We start from the raw sequence: 25,988 nt of genomic DNA on the forward strand, positions 1-25,988 counted from the left end.
AATAGTACCGTTTTTCATGTGCATATGATGGCAGTATTCACCACAATTTATTTAATATTGGATTACAAGCATCAAGCTATGGATAAGATGTCAACTATTACACTTCAATTGCTTTAAAGATATTATTTTAGTGCTGTCATGTTTCATATGAAAACCATACTTCTCTATTATTCATCTGACATTTAAAGCTTTTTTTATGTTCTTTCCTAGGAATATAAAGACTTAATCACAAAAGACAGGTTTTAAGAGGACTTTATTAAATCTGATAACTGACTAATTGGACTGTGTGCAATTAATAAAAAAAAATTATAAGTGAGCATTCAACAAAGGATTGTTCACTGATAGCATTTTTTATTTCTGCATTTTTACAGATCTACAGTTCTGCAAATACAATGTTTGAATAAGACATGATTCTTCCTAGTTTATGCCCACGCTTCACGAGATTACTGCAGTGTGGAAAATGCCACATTGCTTCTCCTGGAGGAAGAGCCACAGGAACCACTGAAATACAAAAACCCTAGCCCTGCCCATACACTTTCTTAGCTGAAAATATTTGTGTAGGACAAACTGGGTGTCTCACTATTTCAGACCTTTTTCACTTACAACTTAAATTGCTATACAAATAGAGCAGAGACTTTTATGCAATCTATCAGATTCACTGTTGTGGCATCCAGTAAAAAAAGCTAATACTGAGAAAACAGTGCACTTCGTAGAGATCTCTTCTGATGCTCTACAGAGGAGCTCAGTAGGTCACTACTTGCATATGGCATGTTTTAAACTTTCCCTTCAGACATACAAAAATAGTCTGGTTTAGATACTTCCTCTGTTGCAAATGTATCTCCTTTATTTTTAGAAGAGTGCACTGTATGCTTTACCTTCAGGCTCAGTAACAGATCTGTTATAGTTGACTTGATGGTTATATTCCTAATGGGACATGTAAATGTCACTAAAGTACTGTTCTTTGTTTCCTAGAGAAATTTCCTAAAATTCCTCTTAAGAGGCAGGATGGGCTAAGAGTTTACTGGGGTTTTGTCCTTATGTTTACTACTGAAGATTGGTTTCTTCTTTAAGTCTTCATAAGAGAGTCTTTTTTCAAGCTGGATCCAAGTTACCTTGGGAGGTTTCATTTCCTCGCAAATCAACCATACCAAGCACACCGAAAAGTACAGTATAAACTGTTTTGCTTTGTTTTAATTCCCTTGCTGCTAGATGTTAACTGGAGGTTCAGTGAACTCGGTAACTTGCTCAGTCTGAGTTTTCTTCCTTATTTTTCAGATGGGATGCTTCTGCTACTTCTGCTCCTGTTCTTGCTGAGAAAGACGTCTCCAAATGGCTCCGAGTCTTTCACTTGGATTTAAGTAAGTCTTCCCATTCAACAGTGGACTCGCTATTTTTAGGAATTGCTGGAAACATTGACTGCATTTTAGTTTGGAATTCTTTCATCTGTAAAAGAGATTTAAAAATAAAATCAGTTAACCGTTAATAAGGAGCAAACAAAGTAGACCATGACCCCTGGGCTTACTGCACAAAATAAACTGTGTGAGGTAAAGAAGAGGTAAAAAGACTTTAACAGAAAATTAAGACTTTCCCTCTGATTATGTTGGTTCAATTAACAAAGTGAAAAAAAGTATGAAGGGACCCACAACAATCCCCCCTTCTAAAGCACCACACTGGGGTGCCTAATTTGGACGACTTGCCTGAATGATTCACTACCGTTATATGAACTAATATACACACACACACATTTAAAATGTTTTTCTTTGGAGGAAAATTACCTCCATAGAATGTGCCCAGATTTTGACTGCAGTGCCTTTTTCTACACTTGGAGTGGATTAAAGGCCCAATACATTTGTTCAAGGATTTTAAAACATGGATGAAAGAAAAAATACTGGTCAGCCCTGACAGTTTAGGTTTATCCCACCATACGGATACAGGTGACAAAACAAAGTCTCATTCAAATGTATACATTAGTAGGAAGAAAAACTTATATCATATATATATTACATGATCATATATATTGTTATATCATAACAGTGTATAGGACGAAGCTTTTCTTTCACTCTTGTTAAATTAAAATGCTGTGAAAGAGGAAGTTTGCTAGTTTTATATTCCGTATATCAATACAGTAACACCAATTGCCAGATCTGTATTTATGATAAACATTTTATCACCAATGTCTGATTCAATAGTCCTGGCAGGCCAGAATGGAAATTTGATTTCCTTAAAAATCACTTCTGTTTGAAGATAATATTTAGATTTAGCAGCTTGCTTTCTTCCAAGATTTTTACATATATTTTTACATATACTACATTTTTAAAGGACAGGCATGGAAAAATCAAATCCTGTTACACAAACAGCAGGATGTACAGGGGAATTTTTGGACTGCTATTTTAAGAAGTTCTACAGAATCTATGACATTCACGCAGAGAAGACAGGATGTGGTTGGTATTCAAGCACTGAAGGCAATGACCTCTTAAAGACCAAATGCTGTCTCAGGCAGTATGTCCCACAGAGAGGTTCCAGGAAATCTAGATATTCTGAAGAACCACATGGGCATCTTCTCTAACATGCCTGCATTTTGTGTGTTATGGGTCATCAGTTTTTTTACAAATACCTTTGGGTCACTTTCTGTTCAAGTCCTTCTGTATATGAGTAATTCTGAGAAAGAGCTGGTACTTTAGAGAAATGTTGCTGGAATGCAATTACTCAAGTTACAGCTGATACAAAGAATGAAACAATTTACAAAGAAATTACCAATCCTTTACTAAGACAACAAGTAACTATGATGGATGAAAGCATTTTAGAACTCAAGTTTTTGTGTAAAAATGCCTGGGTACTGCTAATCAAATAAAAATACTTGTTATATAAAGTAGGAAGAAAATTCAGAGCCAAATTATCCTTTTTGTTTTATCCCGATTGTGTTCTTATGTAAAAACTAATTCACTGTCTGCTTTGTATTTTATTCTGATCAGATAGCTGCTTTGATTAATTACTTGTTCTTGGTTTTTAAAAATCTTGGCAATCACCCACAATTATTCCTAAACTAATATTTTTGCTTCTTATTTAAAACTGAAAAGCTCTCATAGACAGCTAATATTTCCAAGAACAATAAACACCAGTATAGAAGCCGACGTAGGGGAGCAGCCCAAATTACATTAAACAATTGCTGACAATTAAATACAAGTTATTTACAGTAGGAAATGCTTTAGGAGCTTTGGCTTAGCTGTTTTTTCCAGTCCTCTGTAATTAAGTTACCCCAGTTCCCTGATGTGCAGAATGTATTCCATTTACTTAACATTTTTTTACTTCCTAAAGAGTGAACCAACTCTTCTACTTTTTTGTCTCACTCCGAGTATTATCTGGGTGTTTGGTAACACAGGAATGATCAGATCCTAACCTGATGTAAACTGCTGCAGCTCAATTGGTATAACTGGAAATAAAACATTTTATACCAGCTAATGATCTGGTGCAATGTGGATTTTTTGGCTGTTTCTAAACTCAGACTTTTAACTTTCTTTTAGTGGCAAATTTAACTTACGCACTCAGAAGCCCTACAGGACACCTCTTACTCCACTGAAGACACAAAACCAAAGGAAAACTAAAAGCAAGTATGTAAAGGCTCCAAAAATAGGATGATGGGTGGGGGACCATTCAGAAAACTACAGTCCTTCCTCACTCTAACAGCTACCTTGTAATTACTAACATGCCAAACCCTAACCCTCAAATGCAAAAAGCAATCTTGTCTGGGAAATAAAACACTACAGCTCTGTTCTGAAAGAAAAAAGGTATTTATTTAGAAAGCACTAAAACACTGCTAGCAGCTGCAGATTTAAGAATATTCAGATTTTTCTCCCATCAGAACACTAATTTATATTCTGCAGGTAAAAGCAACTCATTTGCTGGAAAAGCAATTTTTCCTTAACACATGGACCAAATCTGAAATATTCAGTGCCTGTCTTTTGCTTTTAAGACTCCCCGAGAAAATTCCTCAGCCTTCACAGATTTTGATGCTTATTTGTAAAACCACTTTGCAAGTGATGCCAGACTCAATGTCTCATTTACCACTTCCTCTCTTGCCAGCATATATGCCCTTTTCCACAAGCCCCCTCTGCACAAAAATAGTTTTTCATCGCAGTTCACAACTTTGTCCATGTTTTATATTTTTCCACAAGCTTTCTTCCTTTGTGATTCCTGGACAGTGCGCTATTTTAATAAATCATAATGCCAAGCTGATCACCACTGTGCATTGTCTTCTCAATGTTATGCTTTAGGTTGTCAGCTATTTAAGAAGGTCATTACCTACCGTGACTGGCATGGGCCTCGCTAATACATAATGTCTTCACAGTATGTCTGAACAGGGCCCATTTCTTCACAATACACGTCACAGCTACTAACTCTTACTAGAAGTTTTTATTTCCATACAACTTAAAAGATATCACACCCTATTATTTCTCTCCACAAGTTTTTGAGTTCTCACTAATAATACATTAAGCAACGTAATTAGTACTAGTCATGGACTTCTACTTTCCCCGCGTCCCTCTCCTCCCAGTAAGAAAGTGCAATACAGTATTTCATTAGGGCTTTGATCTGGACTTCTGAGGTATCTCCCCTTTCTCTTCTGTTCCACTAATAACACCAGCTTCTGAGCTTCTTCCTCCGTTTCCACATTTGCGCTTGTTGCTATCCTGGATGTACTTCCAAATCCCAGCCACTGTCCACCCTGCGCTAAGAGCTCCTCTCAAGCTCACTTGCCACACTGCCTAAAAGCATGGAGAAGACTTTGAAAAATAACTATTCTCTGATGTAATGCAACCAGCATATACACACATAAACAACCGTGGAAACCGCATCCCAAAGTTCCCATCCCTTCTCTCCCTGTGACATCTGCCTGCTTATGAACTGTTCTAGTATCAGATTTTACGCCGTGACTTCTTTCAGTCAGAGACTATCAGCTCAATATCCTGGGCCTTGAGTGGCCAAGCTGTATTTAATATATTTATACATTTAGAACTAAATTTGGCCTCCAAAGTAACTCACACTGGCCTCGGGGTTGTTCCTGCTTGCATTTGGTAGACAGTATCATACCAGGCCCACTGCAACTTCAGACAATCCTTGTAGTGAAGGCACATTTGTTCACTAAACATGTAAATTAGCTGTCCTTAACGAATTTGGCTTACCAGTGTCCAGTCACCTCCTGCAGTGTGGTGAGCTTCTTGTGAAGATGATGAATCTAGCTTTATGTTGTATTAATACTGCACACTTGAGGTGCAAGAATTGGGACCTTGTCTTTACCTGCTTTACCTCTTGAGGGACAAGCACACTTCTTGACAAGGGAAATGCTGCAATTAGGAATCCATGTCTTGCCTTGCCTTTTCTTTTTAGTAGACGTGCCGCTCAGGAGGTCTCTTCTTCCCTCTCCCTTCCTGGAAATCTTCTCCTGTATCTCCTCCAGATTCCACAATACACATACCAGTGGCCTCAATCAAAAGGCATTAATTTAATTATGAAAACTAATGTGCTATGTACTAAGTACTGGAATGTTTTGAAATACTTCACTGAAATGGCTGCCTCTTTATTATTGTCAGCCACACTGACACTGGGGTACTCGGTTCAACTGTGATAACGTCTTCAATGAATAGTGCAGTAAACCAAGCACTAAAAGCTGAATGTATTTTACCTCTTTCTGCTGCCTTCCGTATCACAGGCCGCTCTCTCAGCTGCTGCTTCTGAACCTAGTGGTACATGAACGATTTGTAACACATTTCTTGATTTATCATTCCAGCATGCTCCGTTCCTAGAGGCAACTCTGAAGTGAATTTCACTCAAGTGAATTTTTTTTATCACAGATATTGCAAAGCTTGATGCTGTTTTTTCCTGCCAAATAAATTACAGTAACTGTTCCACCTCTGACTGTCAGGCTTCTTCCTAAAAGGGTATCATCTACCTTACTGCATTAAATAATCTGTAATAGCTACAGATCAGTGTTATTTTCTTATCTTAACCTAATGATCCTGCCTCAGGTGGCAAAAATATGGGGACCTAAAAGCATCCTCCATTTAATAATCTCTTTTTAATGTACATCGTTGACAGAATGTCACGCAAAAATTGGGATAGCACTATTACTGAGAGCACTTACGTGGCCATTCATATTAAAACGAATGGAAGAGGGGCTAAAAGAGTCTATTTGAATCCTAGAATGAAAGTTTTATGAAGAAATGTTCTCTTTAATGTCTGACATTCATAATAGGCCAACCCAGATTCTAGGAATTATTCGTTTCCTATTTTAGTGCTCGTACCAGTAAGAACTGCTTACATTAGCTTCCAAGTGAAATGAGGTTAGATGCCCTGAACTGGAATATCAGCTGGCACCAGAATACAGTATGTATATGCCCTGTGCTCTCTTCAGCCACCTTCCATTTCACAAGGCATGAAGATGAGACGGGCTGCCCTGGATTTAAGAGCATCAAAGAGGATTGCTCTTGCCACCTTCTCCCAAATCTTAAAATGATTGCTGTTGCCCTTGTTAGCAAACGCTTACCAAGGTCCAGATACAGAAATAGCAGGTTATTTGTAGAAAAGGGCAAGTGCTTACAGTACTTGAAGAGCGGAGCAGAGCAGACAGCCTGCTGGGTGAAGGTGATTCTCCGATTCTCACTGTAAAATGGGGCACTCACTGCGGGTCGCCCTGTACCCGTTTGCACACCGACCTCTAAAAAGGCATGGAAAATAGAGCCCTCGTTCATATTCTTAGACCTTACACTACAATAGCAAAAGCATTGTGAATATTTGGACTATTGAGAACTACAGGTCTATGAAAATGGTGCTCAGAGGGTCAATCCTGGCAGCATACATCCTAATATTTAACTATCTTACACTGTACTGCCATAGCGCACTGTTCACCACCTGTCTGCTGATTCCAGTGTTTCAGGCTTGCATAGAGAAAAGCAGCAGCAGAATTCTGTTAAACCATCTAGAGAAGTCAAGAGCTCATATTAACCCCCTATCCCACAGAGACTTACAAACATCCTTAACCTTATGTAGTGTTGAATACTCTCTTTGAAATCAGAGGGCCATTTACAATGCCTAAAATTAAACAAACACATAGGCATATTTTTCCAGAAACCTGTCCCTGTTAATGCTGTGTAATTGGGTAAAACGTGTCCTGTACTTTTTAAAAGAAAAATAACATGAAAATAACCTAAGTGAACTTTCCAGGGAGAGGAGGACAGGATCGTCACCATTTAGAACAAAGCTGTCACGGTTCCCAAACCATTATACATATGTAATAGCCTCCCACAGCTACTACATATTCTGTCTCAAATTACTGGCGAACTACTGAGAGCTGTCAAGTCACAAGGGTCAGGCTGTCTCTTTTCCAATGACTGGGTCACATGAAGAGATAAAACACATGAAATACTTTCCTCATGTTACTTTTCCAAGTGCGTAGGAGCCATGTGACTCATTCATAAATGAATCCATTTCACAAATTGGAAGATAGCTGGCCTACATCACAAACGTGTTTTACTAGCCCCACTTTGTCTGGTTTAATTTCTGTGTGAATGCCACTTAGCTCCCACAAGTGGGATTGTTAACTGGTAGCCTGAAAGTATATTTCTATACATCTACCATAAAAGGAAGAAGATGCCATTCCAGTAGAAAAACCTAAAGAAAACAAAACTGTTCTGGTTTAAGGCTAGATTATTTTGAATACAAAAAAAGAGGAAGTGATTAACTAATTATGATCAATGGGAAAGACAGCTATTAATTTATACACGCCAAGACAGTAATTCTGTAAACCACAATCTGAATAAAAGGTAACTTCCTTAGGGTCAGAGATACAGGAGTATCCTTTAAAATTTTATACATTCCCACGTTGATCCTTCCGAAATAAATGCCAAGGACTTAAGTTTTGTAGTATATGATATCTCAGAGTAGATTAAGTCAGTGTCTCGTTCTCAAGCCTATTCTCACTGATTTCAGTGACGCTACATCAGGCTTCAAAATAAAAGTAATGGTACAAAGTTTGGATTATACCATCTTGTTGCAAAAGACTTCCATGCCATGCAGAAAAATCGAGTGAAATACTTCTGAAATCACTGAAGAGCACACCTTTTATTTCTGCAGAATCTTACTTTCAAATCTGGGTGCCTGGAAAGGACATCCACATGATTAGTCTATTATGGTGTATTAGTCATTGCTCCTTAGTCACCCTGGGCAATTTGAAAAATTAATAGTAATTTAAAATTTAAAATAGTTAAATATCTAAATGTATCAAGCAAGTTGGTTAATGGACCCAAAATCTCAGGATGAGCGTTCCAACTCTGTAAGCTCTTCTGTGCTGTAATTTGGATTTCTGACGCCATGACTGAGGCTGAATTCTGTGCAGGAAACCTGTCAGAGCCAGCACGACACCCAGAGCCAGGCAGGGTCCCCTGGGTGCCTCCAGGCAGCAGAGCAGCTGGGGTCTTGGACCACAGAAGGGTAAGACAAGCGTGGCCATACCACCACACTTAATGAAGCACAGGAAGATCCCATGGGACCAAGATGTAGCACGAATAATTCACACCTGTCAGATAAGCTTTTCTTCAGATTTTAGTTGTACACGTATAGTTCACAGTTACGTGCAGCCAAGAAGTGGATCAATCCACGCATCCACTTACAGCAACGTGGAACTGCTCCACAGATGCAATTTGAGACCAAAGGCTGAATGTTGTTTTAATCTTCTAGCTGCTTAAGAGGTTGGCGGCAGCCAACAGCTATGAGTCTCTTCCAAGACACAGCAGAGTAATTCCACAAGACAGCTACAGTTACAGTCTTCCCATATTTTTGACATACTTACTTACAGCTGTCCCTATTCATAAAGCAGATGTAGCAGCTTTCCAGAAGGAAAATTATGATTTTATTCCTTGAAAAACCATTCTGCCTTATCAAGTTTACAGTGAAGTTCATAGGTTACCTTTTTTTTCTTTACTTCTTGGATAAAATACTAGCAGTACATATGTGTGGAGGCAAGTCTTCTCCACACCAAACTAATTAGGCAATATAAGCAGTACAGAAAAACCCTGTATAAACAGGTGGAGGAAGTGCTAACTTGTACTAGTACTCCATCTTCTTTCTAAAAGCTTCAATTTAAATAAGTATTGAGGAAATAAAAGAACGTTAAAACAACTGGGCAGATTTGATTTATATTGAAATATATGATCATGAAATAGCAAGGAAAAGATGTTTTTATTATGCAATCAAATATAAGCACAGCAAGAAATAGAAACTTCATGAATAATACTTAGGTGAGGATTAAATACAACTATAATTAAAAACTTCTAACAAAAAAAAAATCTAGGAATGACTCTAGAATGATTCTAGGAGATATACTGCTTTTATAGCAACATTTGTTCATTTACGAAATAGCATACAAATTTCAGCCACTGCAATATGCCTGTACTTAGTTGAGATCTATAGATCTTAGTACTATTTACAGATGCCAAAACCAGTAATTTTTGAAGACTATGTCTCCATGTTATCATTTTAATTTTTAAATTAATCCATCCTTAAAGCTAATACTCCTTTGTATTTATACTGTACCTATGACTATAGTCTCACAAAATTACATCAAATATCTCTCAAAATAAGCGGGGGGGTGTGTGTGTGTTATTATTTTTATGCTTAAAATGGTGATTTAGAGGTTAGATTTCCTCTAGAGAAAAGCAGCCTGCCTAGGAAATGTCTTTACCAGCAAAACCATGGCAAGCATATACTCTCTGTATTGTTTTTAATTGTTTTAGATGTCTCTTTACAGCTGTGTAATTGTTTTAGACTGTTAATATTTTAAAGGTTAAGATCAATGAAAACCAAGATATTTCATTAGGAGTCACCATAAAAATGATAAACTAATATTTTATAACTGTATTAGTCACAAACTACTAGGCAATTCTTCTCACTATTTTTCCTGCTTTCCATGGAACAGATGTGGAAGCAACAATCAGCATCTCACAAACCTATATATGAATCATCCTGGCCTTCTTCCTATGGGAGAAAGAATGCTTTTATTTCTGAGGAAATAAAACCTAATTTATTGAGGGCATGAAGAGCAAAAGGGCTTTTAAAGCATAATTTATCTTGTTTGTTAATTGTTGCATGCTTCAGTCTACAAGGGCTGCGGGTATTGTTCTGCTTGTAAATGAAGGCTCATAATCGCTGAGCGTTTAAAAAAAAAAAAAAGAAGAAAAAAGAACATCAGGCATTCGTAGGTATGTTTTAATACCTGTCAAGTATTCTACAGCTGCAAGCTTAATTAAAAACAAAAACCTGCTTATTTAAAACAAGGGTTTACAACTCAACTGTAACTTCTAGAAAATTGTGAAACGAACATTTTTCCAAGCAACAAAAAAGTGTGGTGGATCATAACACCCGTAGGCTAGGTAAATAAAATAAGAAAGGTTTACTTTTTGGAAATTTCCATGAAAACTCTTGTTTAGGCCAACTGTAACAACAGGGGGTTTAGGATAATTTTGAATTTTTTACTTTTAAAAATTTTTACTGAGTGAAACACCATTTATTCTTCAATTGAAAATTTAAAACTTCATTGAGCATTTCATATGGAGAATGCTGAAATAAGATGTTTCAACTACTACTCAACTTTAAAAAAAAGTAAATGATAAATTGGCCAAGCCCATTCTTTTCTACAAAATTTATTTCAATAACTCTGTGTTTTGCATCAAAAAACAGGGAGACAGCTGCACCAGGAGCGGGCAGCTACAGGGTTCTGAGGTCGCAAGCTCAAACCCTGTAAGATAATGCCATGATGTGGAAGTTGTTAAATAGCAAATATACTTGTTAAAAAAGGCGGTGCCATTTTGTTTCAAGCCAGATGTCAATTATTAAGCTTGTGTTTAGCACTGCGCATGTCCTTCTATTTCGTAAAGCGCCTCAGAGAGGAGGGTGCGTGTGTGGGTGCGTCTGGATGAGGCCCGGGTTCAGATGAGGAGTACTCTTTAGAAGCAAATCTCCCAGCTGTCCGTGCTTACTGGGCACGAGTTTGTGTACTTCTGAACGGCCTTAAAATGCATGAACTGGGCTTCTTTAGGGTGACACAAAACTGAAGATGCATTCTAGGAGCGCAGATAACATACTCCAACTGCAAACAGGCATTCAAGCCATGGGGCAAGACCAGAGTCAGTCCAAATTTTAAAAATCCCTTGGAATGGTTATAGATGTCAGGTCCTTGGCCCCAATTGCTTCACTGCCCCAATGCTGCTGGTCAGCGATCCTTGCTAGTACAGACAGAGCTTCTATGCCCAGAGATAATCAAAGGTGGACTGACTTTAAATATTTTCCTAAGAGATCGCAGGAAGCAAGCTAAAAAAGTCTGACTATTACTGACAGCTGGCTACTTTCTGCAAGAGGTACAATATAATACTAGATAACCACCATCTCCTAGGTTCTGAAAATGAAGATTTCTCTTTTACATTACAGAAAAATAGAACTTAAACCATTATCAAACCAAGTCCTCACTGATCCATCACTTCTCCATTTAGGAATAAGAGTTGAATGGAATTTAGTAGGGTTTATTACTTACCAGCCTGTCCTCAGATTACAACAGTGGTAACTGCAGTCACGGGATATTAACAACCCAACCTGAGACAGCGTAAAATCTTTTATATCCCTTACCAAGACATAAAGATCAGTTACTTACTATCACCCCTGGGTTTTCACACTGGCATAAAAAGCAGCAGACTGTAAAGCTACAGGGAACCACCTTTTACAATAAAGCCATTTAAGAGCTGGAAGTAGGCATTGTCACAGCACTGTTTTAAGAACCAATAAACCACAAAGATTAAATAAAAATCTGGTATCACCAAAGCTGGTGCCATCACCTCAGTGTCTGGAACAGATCTTAGCAACGACTTGCTTCTGCGGCAAACCCAGGCCGTCTCAGAAGGCGGGAGGACGAGGCATCCTGAACCGCGGCTGCAGTTCCCTTCCACGACGCAAACTGCTGAGCAGTCGCGACGCCGCTTCAGAACGACGGACGCAGATTAATTACAGCAATTACAACTCATCAAGGAAAAATCGTGCCAGTTTGCTCTTGTCCTTTCATCTCTGACTTTGTAAGCGATGACAAGATAATTTCAACAGTCACAAAGCCTAGAGTATCACGTATTTTTATCAGTCACTCCCTGTCCCGTCCGTAAGTTACGCTCACAGGAAGCACACCCCCGAACGTTAAAAACCGTGGCCTTTTGGCAACGATACCAAGCGAAACCACCGCTCTGGGCTCCAGCGAACGACGCCTCCATTTGCCGCCGCGGCAGGGCTCGGTCACGCGCACGGGCCCTCACGAGCCGACGCCAAACCGCCCGTTCCCCGCCTCAGGAACCGCCCGGGCTGCCCCGCGCGGCCGCTGCGCCGGTGCCGCTGTTCCCGCCGCCGCCGGCAGGTGTCGCTGCGGCGCAGCAGGGCCCTCGGCCCCTGAGGAGAGCCACGCTCGTACCCCACCTCCCCACCCCCCCCCAAAAAAAAACCCCACCCCAGAGATCGTAGCAGCACCTTGCCGTTTCAGTTCTGCCCTTTCAGGCGTGCGGGAGATGGTCATCGCCTCTTCCTGCGGACGCAAGTACGACCAGAACTGGCTTACGGCGGGTGCGCCGACGCAAGGATTGGGGCAATTCAGCAACACCGACCGAACGGCTGCCGGTTCAAACCAGCGCGTGGCTAACGTGAGCACAGTTCAAAGCACGAAGAGCACTGAGCACGTCTTGTGCTGCACTGCCCCGAATTCACCGACGAGCTTTGCTCTCCTCCTCCTGTAAAGCCAGCCCGAGCCCTGGTGCGCGTGAACTTCGGCCGTCTCCACGCGCTGGCCGCTCAGGACGGAACTGCTCAATGGCTCTCCTGGCCAAGCCAGCTACGCTTCTCCCATGTGGTTAGCGATAGGATGAGAGCAAATGGCCTCAAGCTGTGCCAGGGGAGGTTTAGATTGGATATTAGGAAAAATGTCTTCACGGAAAGGGTAGTCAAGCATTGGAACAGGCTGCCCAGAGAGGTGGTGGGAGTCACCATCCCTAGCAGCATTCAAAAAACGGGTAGATGTGGCACTCTGGGACATGGTTTAGTCTAGTCTACCCTTAATTGGTTTAGTGTGGACTTGGTAGTGTAGGTTAATGGTTGGACTGGATGATCTTAAAGGTCTTTTCCAACCTAAACGATTCTATGATTCTATAAAATCTCCTAGCTCTCTTACTCCTTTTGGTGCAATTCCTGCCAACCCATCATATCTTATTTCCCACTGTGGCTTCTTGTCTTTTACTCCTGGAGATGACATGAGGCATTAAACAATGCTTAGCAACTCAGTTTTACTTGACTCGGAACTCCCCTTCAAATTCCGCAAGTGAAGGTCAGCCCTTTAGTTGCTAAGATCCCACCAAGATAGTCGCAGGGACAGAGCTGGCAGTGGATTTGAGAATTTTTGTATGCTTAACAATTTAATATTGAGAGAAACAATTTAATATCAAGAGACCATACTAGCTGTCAGTAATGCTGCCAATGTTACCAGTAGCTCTTAAACAAATGAAGCTGCTGCCCGACCACTAATTAGCGGGTCCCAAAGGCAGCTGGTTACTGTTAAAGCCAGTAAGGTGAAGAGGCTGGGCAAAACCTCTTCTTCTCTTTGTCCAGCTGCCAAAGCTTTAGTTACTAGTTCACACAGATTCCTGGCATCAAAATGAGTCAAGTCTCCCCTCAGGTCATGTATAGTATAGCACTTTCAGAGGTGTAAGTCTGCCTTAAGGACATAGTTTTCAAATCTTGATACCTGATGCTAGGTTTAAAATCGTAACTTGAATTTCTACAGGTATTGGGAACCTGCATGTAGTACAGAGCAACTGAACTCGCAACACACAACCACGCTGAAGACTCAAGACATTTTTATTCAGGTAAATCTGTGAGAGCCTCTTTTTAAAATGTTTAACTGAAATTAAAATGTTCATTTGAAAATGCTGAGCTTACTGTAAAATCTATGGTGTCTTCTGTGGTCTGAACAGTTTATGTGGAAAGAAAACTTTATTTCACTCTGTGCTAACTTCAGTCAATGATTTCCCACAAATAAAACTTAATTAATTTTTGTGGCTATCTAATAATTATTAGACACAACATATGCATCTGTGTTTTTAAAAAATCACTATTTTAACTGACTGATTGTTAATCTATTATCTCTGCTTACATGATAGCAATTAAGAATTTTCAGAAGTATCGCAATGTTCCCCTGAAACAGGAAAATAAATAAAATAAAACAGGCTCTTCTTAAAATGAGCATATGTTTAAGAGTCCAAAACTAATTGTACCAGCCAGCTTATAACCCTTATTTAATCTCAACTGTTCAGCAAAATTATATTTAAGCACAAAAATACTGTCTTTCAAAAGTCAGTGTTTGCTCCCGAGTGTTATCTTAAAGCAGTATGCAAAAAGTATCAAAACCAATCAAAAATCAAAGATGAATTATTCTAGAAATATATTTTTAATGCTAATGAAGTTCTTCTCTTTGGTCAGAATATTTCATTTTTAACACACTTCTTCTGTACCTCCAGCAATTGTATACATATATTTGATTTTAACAGATATATAGTGTAACGGGAAAAAGAAATGTGTGACAGGAAATCTACAAATGCTATTTTTTGATTCTGCAATAATGAGTAGCACTATTGTACGTGTTTCTTTCTGCAGTGGGCATTTAAAAGTCTATAGTGAATGCAATAAATATGTCAGTGGAGAGCAGGGAGAGAGCTGTTCAAAATCACGTGCAGACACGATCTCTTGACAGAAATGTGCTTCCTTCAGTGTCCGCAGTTCTCACTGCGCAATACGGTGAAACATAAGCACTCCACAATGGAAACTGATACCAACAGGCATTTGCAAAAGCCTCTTAAGATAGTTTCCCCCATCTCCTTTTCAACACTAAGACAATATAATACGGTGCAGCTTTCTTACTATGAATGCTCAAGAAGTCTCTAAAATGCCCTGCAGTGTGCTGTACACTTCTGACACAAGAGCTACTGCTGTCAGGTAGCCAGAAGCCCCCATCAGACTCTGACATGTCCTGGGGCTTGGCCATCTCAAACTTACGTGGCTGTTTTCTGTCAGGCAGTCTCAAGGAAAGCAGCCTCACAGGGAAACCAGGCAACTGTGGGTCTAGGCCAGTACTTCTCGAGGAAGTAAAAATTAAGCTTACTGAGAAACAGTTAACGTAAATTGCAGACTAAGGTCAGATTCTGCTGTCCTTTGGCAGGACCAAAAGTACTCTGATGGAACGAAAATAAGAAGTAGCAGCATAGTGTGAAATGAATCCTTTTGGCTGACGATATAACTGACAGTAAACTGGGTGAACTGTTGTAGCTCAGCATGCAGAGAGTACAAACTGGTACTCCCACTCTTCCTCCCCCTTCTCTGCCATTCCACTACAGCCTCACAAGGAGGACTTGAGTTTAAACAAAATGTGTTGTAGATGCCTCCTATGTCCTGCTATGCTTTTTTGGTGTTCTGCCTTCCTTTACTGGCTCCTATTGAGAATCAAAATTGGAAACTAAGGAATAAGGGATTGTGTAGTGCTGTATGCTGGGACCCAAATCGTGACCTACAGGATACATCAGCAGAGTAGACAAGTGAGAACTTGAATAAAGATATTAGTGAGAACAGTACCGGGATGGAGAAGTATCTTCTTCCTTTTGGTTTTGGAAGGCACTTTGCTTAATATAAGTAATTTGCCATGGAAGGTAAAGGAAGTCTATTCATTCCTAGTCATAAAGAGGATGCAGACAGTTCTGCCAAACTTGTAGCTGCAGGGGACTCTCAAGTCATGGCTTATTACTAGGGGCAAACAAAAATGCTTACGCAAACTTTAGTGATCATACTCAACACTGTGAAACACTGTAACATAAGCAATTTACTAAAGATAGCCTTAGCCCCGTGGGACATACAGAAGCTTCCCGAGTTTCTTTGCCTTGATGTGGCCTGTCACAGACCACTGCTCTATTGCACATGAAACTCAAATCTTCTGCCCCCTTGCCCCTTCCAGAAATGCACTAGAAAGCAAGCTGGTTTCCTCTCAGTTTTTCTTATGTCCCCAGTGGCCTGATGCAAAAAATGGAACTTGGACAAATAAACGGATTGCTCTAAAGATAGGATTCAGGGGGTAGCCTTCAATTCAATAGGCAAAGTATATAGAAAGTTTGCAGCTACTATTTTAGTCTCTAAATTAGAACGCAGGCTCTTTGGTGAATCCGAAACATCTTTGCAAATAAACATAAGCAGGACTAAACTGGTCCTTCCCCAAAATTGTCTCCTCCTACACTATCCCATTTTTTGCAGATGTAAGAATGCCTTCCCTGTGTGCACTCACTCTGGTTACTCACTCTACATGTGGTGAATGAAGGTGTAACTCCTAGGCTGAAGTAGTATAGAGATGCCACCGCGAGATGCATTACCCAAGGAAAAATACGTTATTTGAGGGGATCATACTTGCTACTCACACTGTGCACACCCAGGGCCTTCCAGATGGCAAAACTGAGCAATCCAACTCCACACCACGCGTAGAGCGAGCCCCATCCTAGTGCTCGTAAGGCCAGTGACGAACCGCTCTCTGGCAGTGCAGCTGTGGCAGTAATCCCCTAGAACCAAAAAGAAAGTGATCAAGAAAAAGTGAACAATAACTGGAAAAAAAATGAACTAAAAAAGTTAACTTAATTCTCTAGAATTTCTCCTGACTTGCCAGCTGTGCTAGTGTGGCCACAGAAACTGTTACGGCTGCCGACAGACCCAGAGAGCCAAGCAAGGGGTGGATGAGCTGCCTTCCCACCAGGAGCGGCTTTCATGGTTGCCAGTACCACCTGGGGATGGCTTTTATTACTCAGAAATGCTGAAGTCAACTGTTTTGTGGGCACAAGAATCCGACACTCAGTTATCCCACCAGTCAAAATACAAAACTGTATCGAAGCCAGTCACAAGCCTTTATGACAGTGACATCAGAACATAATCATTGTACATCATTGATTTTGGTACTTTTTCTTGGGGCAGTAACAGTGGTGAGCAACCACTGGCCTACAGGTCTTTATCTGCACTCCTGAAACAGCAGATTAGGAAACGGGAGGAACCTGAGTAGCTTTCAGCTTGACACAGAGAGGGTGTAACAGTGACTGAGAGACTAATTTCCAGGGGCTGCAACTCTGAAGGAGCTCTGGAAACTATTTATGAAAATTTTGTAAAGAGCAAACAACGCTGAACCCATCCCCCTGCAGAGTTCACCAAGTGGCAACATAGAAAAAAAATGCTCTGCTGTCTCCATACTTCTCATTTTTGTCAGAAACAAGAGTAGGTGGTTTTAACCACTTGTTAAGATACTGTTGCATACAAGTCTGCCATGAGGCGCGTCCTGAAAACACAAAACACTGTCACTTGGAAAAGCCACCTCAGGCCAAGAACGGAGCCTCAGCCATGATGGGGTCCCAGCCACAATGAAACATTCTCTGTCGCAGCACATAATGCACACTGCAGCTACCAAGGGCATAAGCCACATGCTGGCTGACATCAATCAATTCGCACGGCACATTCACTGTTAGCCAGCTGTTCTCATCTCACAACGCCCACCTTACTGTACCTATACAGTATAGGACAGCTTCAATCTGTGTAGCCTGCAACAGCAGTAAGACAGACAATCTTCTTGCTCACAGTGGTAAATGTCAGCAAGAGAGTTTGGTTTTCTCCCACAGGTTCACTGTTCAATTCTTCACATGGAAACACAGGTTTCAGATGGTAACTGTTAAAGACTGGCCTCTACGGTCCTTACACAACTGAACAGTCCTACTTACTTACTGGGTATCTTGGGGAAAAAAAAACAATTATTGCTCCGAGGTAAACATAAATGAGACTGTAAGCATACAAATATATTCAATAAAGAATTATTTCATTTATAGTCTAAAATACTGAAAAGTGAAATTAACTTGCAGAATGATCCAAAAAAATTTCCTCCAAAACATGCCAAAGAGCTGCACTTCCCTATTCATCACAAAAAGTGGGAAAAAGATCTTTTGTATTCTTGCTTTAAAAAGACTTTCAATTTTTTTTTTTTTTAATGTTTCTCTTTGTTCTTTGATACAATTAAACATATGTAGTGGCTATCACTATGGTATTTGGTCAGTGAAATAGCACCAATAGTTTTTTTCCTCTTGGCTTTGTATTTATTGAAATGTTAAAATGATCCTCAGACAGTCAGCACTTCTCCTTAGGATTTAGCTGTAGGCAGTTACCCAAGGACAAATGCACACTTGCAAAGGGCACAAGCAAAAGGTATCTTGATCCTTATTTTTTCTGATTTGGACATCCCAAAGTGGAAGCTGTTAACAAAACAATGCTCTGTAAGCATACACATTCATGCACACAGACAACAAACAGCAGAGATCTCTGGTCACACTATTATACCAGGTCCCATTATTTCCTTACCACAGCTAATGAACTTTCATAACTCTTTCAGCAGAGGCTGCTTTGAGTAGATTTTAAATGATGATGATGATGATTTCTAAACATTTTTCCTGCTTCCATAGTCTAACCATATACAACAACATGCAGGAAAATGTCTCCCATTTGGAAGATGGGAAATGAATGGACAAAAATATCCTCTACACAGAATCTTTAAATAGGAGTCATTATCTGTGAAAATTGCTGGGGAAAAAAAAACCCACCCGAATACTATTTAAATGCTTGACTGCCCTAGAAAAACAGTGGTAAATGGAAACAATTGATCTGGTTTTACTGACAGCAGTCAAACAGCATTCAGTCACAGGCTGATTCTTCAGGGTATTAAGTACACAGGTAAGGATTTCTGTAAACAAAACAGCTTGTTAGATAATTATCAGAGATGCTGTTCAGAGCATCAAGAAACCTGATTAATGAAATGATAAAAAATTTTAAAAAGACAACAGCAGCATGGGAGAAAAAGATGTCACCAATAAAAGAACATTTTTAAGAGAACTAAGTTTTATTCATGAGCCCGTTATTCTATGCAGAGATTGTTTTCTCTTCATTACTGCTCTTGTATTTTTTTAAAAAGGCAACTCCTTAATTTAAAAAATAAGCTATTAAACAATATTTGAGGCTTTCTAAAAAAACAGGCCAGGAAAATATAGGGCAGAAATAGCTGATTTGGTTACCAAAATATATGCTTTTTTTTTTTTTTCTGGAGGATATAAGCAGGAAGTGGAAGAAGGAGAAATGACATTGGTTTTTTTCAGACACAGGCCTCAATCCTGTAACTATCCCCTTGTGGATAAGAGTGTGTCTGAAAGGAAGCAGTGCCTAAAATAAATGGTGTGTTCAACTGTTTTGGTTGATTGTATTCAGCATGTTCACTGTTCTGTATGACCTAACTCATTGTTAAATTAAACACCTGGATAAATGCTGGTAAAACTGGACACTTACCACAAGGAGCTGCTGCATCTGAGCATTTATTTTTAACACCCCTCCAAGTCATTTCTTAACTGAAGGTCTCTGCAGTGGTTCATCACTAAACAGGATTATGTAATCTCAGTTTCGAGTCAATTTGGGCACCAGTCCTACAAATGCTTTACTTCACTATGACGGAGAAGGTACAGTAGGGGCAATTTCAGCTTTATCTCTTGCCAGTAATACTGATGCTTCTCTACAAGAGTAGGGCCTCATACTGTTGCTTCCTGGAAGTCTGAATGCAGTCATGAAGCCATGATGCTGTAATGCTACAGCTTCCCCTCTAAATTGCTATTTTTTTCTCCCATAAAACTATTTAAATCTGTCCCAGGCTGCGTTGTGTTTGCTTCTTGTTCCTACCTGACTTGCATACTGCCATTTCACTGACATAAAACCTGGCCCAAGCCAGCAAAGATGCTGAAAGAATAGGTCTCGCACTTCTTCCCAACATTGAGCATCAATTCTCATTCCTTCGGACTCTCCCCCAAGCTTGTGCCAGCCCAGTCACTGCAGGCATGCGGTGAAGGGGATCAGAAGACTGATTTGGACTAAAACTAATGCAGGAAATAATAAAAAAAAAAAAAGTAGAATTAAGCAGTATCATCTCACCAACATAGTACCACAAGTACTGGTGCCTCTACAGGGGCAGGAATGAATTGCCAGAAACTAAGGGCTGGTAGGATTCTTTCTTTCACAGCAATGCTGGCTGATGTTTGCTTAAAGTACCTGTCAAAGTATGGCCTCACCCTAACATGGATAAAAATAATATTTAGGCATTGAACATCTAAGAAGGATGCAATCATCTGTAGTTATTCATAGTAACGCTGTTGTTATTATACATGATGTGTGATTAAAAATGACTTGCAGTAACTAACTATAAATTTAAGTAAGAATGCTACTGCAAAACTGTTTACCTCATTGGTATCTCAGAGAGCATCCGTAGACAGTCAAGTTGTTCCCAAAAGCTAGCCTTCCCTTTTGAAATTGCTCACCTACAAGTACCTTGACAAAAAAGCATCTTTCTACACTTTGCAGTATTTAAGCTGAGAAGCCCAGGAATCACAGGCTTTTGCTAGCAAATTGTTGTAATTCATTTGCACAGACAGTAGTAGATACAGGTTTTCAGCAAAAATTGAAATGGTATGTATCACTTGGTGCCATTTCCAGCATACATATTCTCGGATGTCAATGTCATGTCACTCTTGATAAATTTCACACTTTTAACAGGACAGCTCAGACAGCCAAGAATATGCGTGAGCTGGAAAAAATGCAGTGCTCAGGAAAAAGGAAGTTTAAAAAAAAAAAAACTTAAAAAAAGATAAAACTTCCTTATTGTGATATATTTCTATAGCTTGTGAAAAAACTTCTCATGGTGTTTTCTTTTTTGTCTATTCCAAAAAAGAAACCCGTGTTTATTGCTGCTGAAAAGGCAACAGATGAGTTATGCCTTAGCAGCCTACAGAGGAAAATAGGATGGCAGAGGAAGGATCTCATGCTCTTTGACCACAAAAAGGAGATTGTGAGTGATCAGATACAAAGGCTCTGATAGAAAGTGCAATGGAGGAATTTTTTTTCTCTTGATATGCATTGTTATTGAATTAACATTTTAAAAATAAACAACAGAACTGATCAGTTCTCAGCTCCCTAAAAACATGTGTAATATATGTTGTATTTTAAGGGCTCAATGGAGATGAGTGTGATCAATTTTAAGGGTCTACTTTTGACATTTTCCACAGTAATAAGGCATCAGTGAGGAAAGAAGCGTTCTTCAATTAAATATGCTGTATTTCAGATTAATATACCAACATGGTATAATTGCTAGCTTTGTTTTGCAATTTATTCCTTCAGAATGCTCAGGCGGATCCTGTTAGTAGTTGCACGAGATCAGATTATTTTTGGCTTTCAGATGTCATAGTACCAAGCCACTGCTCATTCTCATCAGTCCCCTTACACAGTGGGAAAGGAGTGGAGAGCTTAAATTTTGACTAAATGATCTCACTTACATATTCCACAGCTCACAGGCTTTCTACCTCCTCATTCCCATCCTTACTGCAGTCACCTCACTTCCCAACTCACTGTAGCACTATGGGACCACATGGTGAACTGATCACTGAGGCGATACGGGCTCATGACTGAAGTGTGTTCACATCACAGAATCAAAACAGACGATCAATTATATTCCATTATATAGTGGCAGTACGATTCCAGCAAACAGTGTAAGCTTTACGTATTTCAACTAATCTCAAGTACTAAAGTATTTAGCAGTGCCAACTCTGAATTGATTTTTAAATTAATCCTACCCCTATTGACTTCAATTAAGTCTAGTGCTCTTACCATCAACTTTGTACAGCCAACCTCCACATATATCAACATTTCGAGAAAGCATTTGATGCATCCTTATTTCCTCTGTATCACAACTGGAAAACAGTTTAAACGGAACAAACCTTACTGAACCAGTCCGGGTTCTTCTTTTTTGTCATGGCAAGTGTGGTGCCAAAACCTGCTATCATTCCTGCTGTAGCAACGGTACCTAGAAAAATTCCACCTGCCAAGAAAAGTTTAAGAAATAAAAATTAAGATTTTGTTTCTTACAGGGAGGAGAAAAAAAACCAAACAAACCACAAAACCAAGCCTGTTTGAAAATAAAACCTGAAAAATTAAGATCTGTCAGCACATGCTGAAGGGAAAGGCACTGTTGTCTACATTATTTACGTTAACTCAATATAGCAAGAAAGAATATTTTGAAATAGAGCATTTTAAAAATTTGTGGCAAGTGTATTTATTTTCAAGCCACACACACACACAAAAATCACTCAAATCCCAGGATGCCTTTTCACAGTACTTTGAAATTTCTCTCTCACTCCAGAGCCAAGCTACTAAAATCATCTTGTTCTATGGCTACACCTCACCCTTCCCCAAAAGGAAGACATCATTATTTTTGTTGCATCACTTGTTATTTCAAATGGCCACCTGAAAATCCACGAGTACCTCTGAAGACCATTCCATAAGCAACCCTTGTTCCTCAGCTCTCTTTGTTTTACGTTCTAATGCTCTATTTAAAAAAAGAAAATGACACTAGCAGGGAGCTTTCGCAAGGTGGAAAGCATTCCTCACTTTTCAGCTTTTGCAGAGTGTTCCCAAAGTCACTTGGGGTCCCTTGATCCCTTCTAGTTCTTGGATCAACGGCACATGTAGCCATACCTGCCCACTTTTAAGGAAAAGGCACGTTACAAAGAGTGAGTGCATGGTACAAAACCATCTGATTCATATTCAAATTTAAAAATTTCAGGGGGTTACAAGTTCTTTCTTTCCAACTATTGATGCCCAGCCTGTTTTCCCTTTCCTAATACCAGTTAGGTAATTTAAAAACTGGCCTGAATAGGAAGGAAGAAGCGAAACATGTTTATGTTAGGTCTCACTTTTTAAAAATTAATTACCCTATGATCGTGATGGAGAAGTTCGCTGTACTCGTGTCAAATGAAATCTGTAAAGTACCTCTTCTGCCTGGGAGCGGGAAGACCTCACACGCTGTCCGAACTTTGCACGTCCCCCTGCATTTTACATTTCCAGGTCTACTAACCCGCATTTCTCCGATTTCAGAAATCACAACTGGTCTTAAATTAACTTGCCAAAGAGGAGCTCGATGCACGGCCTGCTCGGGAGGGGCGGGCAAGCATTTGCAAGGGGTAGGCGAAGCGTGTGGTAACAGGGAGCGGCGCCATCAGTCCCCTGGGCCTGCGGGGGGGCAGCTCCACACGACGGCGGCCTGGCCTGGCCCGGCCCTGCCCTTTGCCTGGCCTGGCCCTGCCCTTTGCCTGGCCCGGCCCTGCCCGGCCCCCCCCGGGCCGGCGCTGGGAGGGGGCGCCCGGGCGGGGGAGCGGGAGGAGCTCCGGCCTCCGCTCCGCCAGGGGGCGCGGTGAGCCAGAGCAGTCGCAGGGGGCGGCGGGCGCCTGGCGGGCCCGGGCCCGGGGCCGGCCGCAGCTGCGTGTGACCGCGGAGGCTGCGGCCCCGCCAAGGAGGCCGGGCTCTCCCCTCGCCTCAGCCGCCCCGGCTGGGATGCAGCCCGGGAGCGCTGCTTGCTTCGTTACGGAAACTTCGCTTTAAGGAGCCCGCGGCGCTGCCCGTAACCGCTCCGAGCCGCCTCCTCCCCGAGGGCTCTGCCCCCTCAGGGCGTCCCGGCAGGGCTGGGCGCGGCCCCGCGGGGCTGAGCTCCCTCAAACCCCGCCGCCGCCGCCGCCATCTCGCTGCGCGACCCCCGCCCCTCGGCCCTGGCGGTCTCGGCACCCCGCGGCGCTGCGGGGCGAAGGAGGGAGGAAGGCGGCTCCCCTCAGTCCCGAAGCGGGCCCCCCGGCCTCGGGCCGCCCGGTTGCCAGCCAGCAGCGCCGTGCCTTGCAGCCCCGTGCCGGGGGCGGGTGGCTGAGGGGCGCTGAGCGGCGACGGGCGCCGCCACCGCCGAAGGGGAGGTAAAAAGGCGGGCGGCGTTGCAGGGGCTTCCTCACCGCACCCAGAAGCCGAGGCCGAGACCGTCCCCAAACGCCTCAGCTCCGCCCCGGGGACGGGAGAGCGGGACAAGGGGGGCACGGAAACGCCTTCCTCCCGCCCGCCGCCTCCGCCGTCCCTGCGGCGCGGCCGGAGGCGGCCACGGGGCTCCCGCAGCCGCTGCTGCTCGTCCCTGACCCGTGCAGGCGAAGGAGTGGCGGGGAGGAGGGCGTTCTGCACCTTTGAGCAAGAAGAGCTTGTCCTGGGACGCCGCAGGGCCCCCGGCCCCCCGGGGCAGCGGCAGCCCGCGCCCGGGGTCCAGCGGAGCCGCCGCCGCTGCCCCCTCCTGGGCGTCCCCGCCGGCAGCCGGCCCCATGGCCCAGGGCGCGGGAGGAGGAGGTGGCTGCGGGCCGCAACCCGGAAGGAAACGGAGCTGGGCCGGGACACGCAGCCGCCCTTCCTCCTCCTCCTCCTCCTCCTCTTCCATCAGCGGTGCAGTCGGGCGGGGAACCCGCCGCCCCGAGGGGTTTGGGCGGCCGCTGCCGCCCGCCAGCCCTGCCGGAGGAGGGCGGGGGAGCTGGGCCGCGCCCGCCCCAGGAGCGGCTCGCCGGCCGCGGAGGCAGCCGGGGCGGCCGGCGGCGGCGGCAGCCGGGAGCGCGGAGGCCCGAGGGCGGGCGCGGCCCTGGCGCTGTCTCCGCGGCCGCCGCTGGCTTCGTGCGCGCCGCCCGCCGCCCCCTCGGTGGGCGCCTGCCCCTGGGGGCGCGGCCGGTGTCCCCCAAAGCGGGCCGAGGGAAAACGGGCAAAAGCCGGCCAGGCCTCTTTTAAATCACGTCTTTTGTAGCAGGCGCATAAGGGGGCTTTTGTTCAGGTCTGCGGGACGGATAACGTCATGGGCTTGACTAAATGAAACTGGGAGAAAGTCTTACTTCCCATGAATTTTACTAAGCTGTATCTCGACGAATTATGTTGCCCTAAAGTACGTCTTTCTGTTCAAAATTATTCTCCCAAGTTACAGAAATAGTTCTTCATACACATCTAAATTCTGTCTGAATGGAATCATAACGCCACGAGAACCGTATGTTTCTGTTTTCTTTCATGTCTGTGCCACAGTACTTCTCAGCTGCTGATGGAAGTAGCTAGCGATAGGACGAGAGGAAATGGGCTCAAGCTGCGCCAGGGGAGGTTTAGGTTGGAAATTAGGAAAAATGTCTTTACAGAAAGGGTAGTCAAGCATTGGAACAGGCTGCCCAGAGAGGTGGTGGAGTCCCCATCCCTGGAAGTGTTCAGAAAACGGGTAGATGTGGCACTTCGGGACATGGTTTAGTCTAGTCTACCCTTGACTGGTTTAGTGTGGACTTGGTAGTGTAGGTTAATGGTTGGACTGGATGATCTTAAAGGTCTTTTCCAACCTAAACGATTCTATGATTCTATGATATAAATTGCAGTACAGTTACCTATCGCACTATTGAATGTGTTCCTTTATCAAACAGTGTACTGACTTAACCAGGATTCAGTCCAGGCAGGTGAAGTGTATTTTTAACAGTACTTTAACAGCAAGCAAAGAATGTAAATAAATCCAAACCAAGTCTTTCTTCCCCAGCTTCCTCCTTTGTATCTTTTCATCTTCACTTATAGTCTGTATCTAAGGGTCTAATTATAGGGGCTTGGGTTGCTAGGCAAAAATTTAGTATTTTGGGAAACTTCCTGTTCATGGTACTTCTGAAATCCAATCCAAAGCCATTTCTTAATAGTCCATGTACTGTGTCAGTTAAAATTTTACACAGTTAAGAAGCAGTTCCTGCAAAAGAAGTAGGCATTATCTCTGCTGTAGAGCTGACCCATCATCACTAACTCCATTTTTTTAATCTGGACAGCACCTAAATGACTTCTAGTCTTCTTCCCTCCTTTGGAAAAAGCACCCCAAAATCCTGTGTGTGTTTTGGAACAGCATGAGACTTTATCACAAATTATCATAAAACCTCGTGGAAAAGCTTAGAAAAAGCTGGTCTTAGAAAAACTGCAGA

General features: G+C 42.2%; 1 protein-coding gene across 1 annotated transcript; it reads right to left on the reverse strand.

Moving 5' to 3' along the window:
* Positions 1–245: 245 nt before the first annotated feature.
* On the reverse strand, positions 246–24,355 carry TMEM242 (transmembrane protein 242). Its single transcript, XM_075707962.1, has 4 exons — positions 24,205–24,355; positions 21,930–22,030; positions 16,521–16,658; positions 246–1,443 (listed from the first exon to the last, which is right to left on the reverse strand). Exons 1-4 carry the CDS (start codon positions 24,338–24,340, stop codon positions 1,345–1,347), a joined length of 474 nt encoding a protein of 157 aa, XP_075564077.1. The 5' UTR covers positions 24,341–24,355; the 3' UTR covers positions 246–1,344.
* Positions 24,356–25,988: the final 1,633 nt, after the last annotated feature.

This window comes from Pelecanus crispus, chromosome 3, assembly GCF_030463565.1.
Source record: "Pelecanus crispus isolate bPelCri1 chromosome 3, bPelCri1.pri, whole genome shotgun sequence".
In the NCBI taxonomy this organism is placed as follows: Eukaryota; Metazoa; Chordata; class Aves; order Pelecaniformes; family Pelecanidae; genus Pelecanus; species Pelecanus crispus.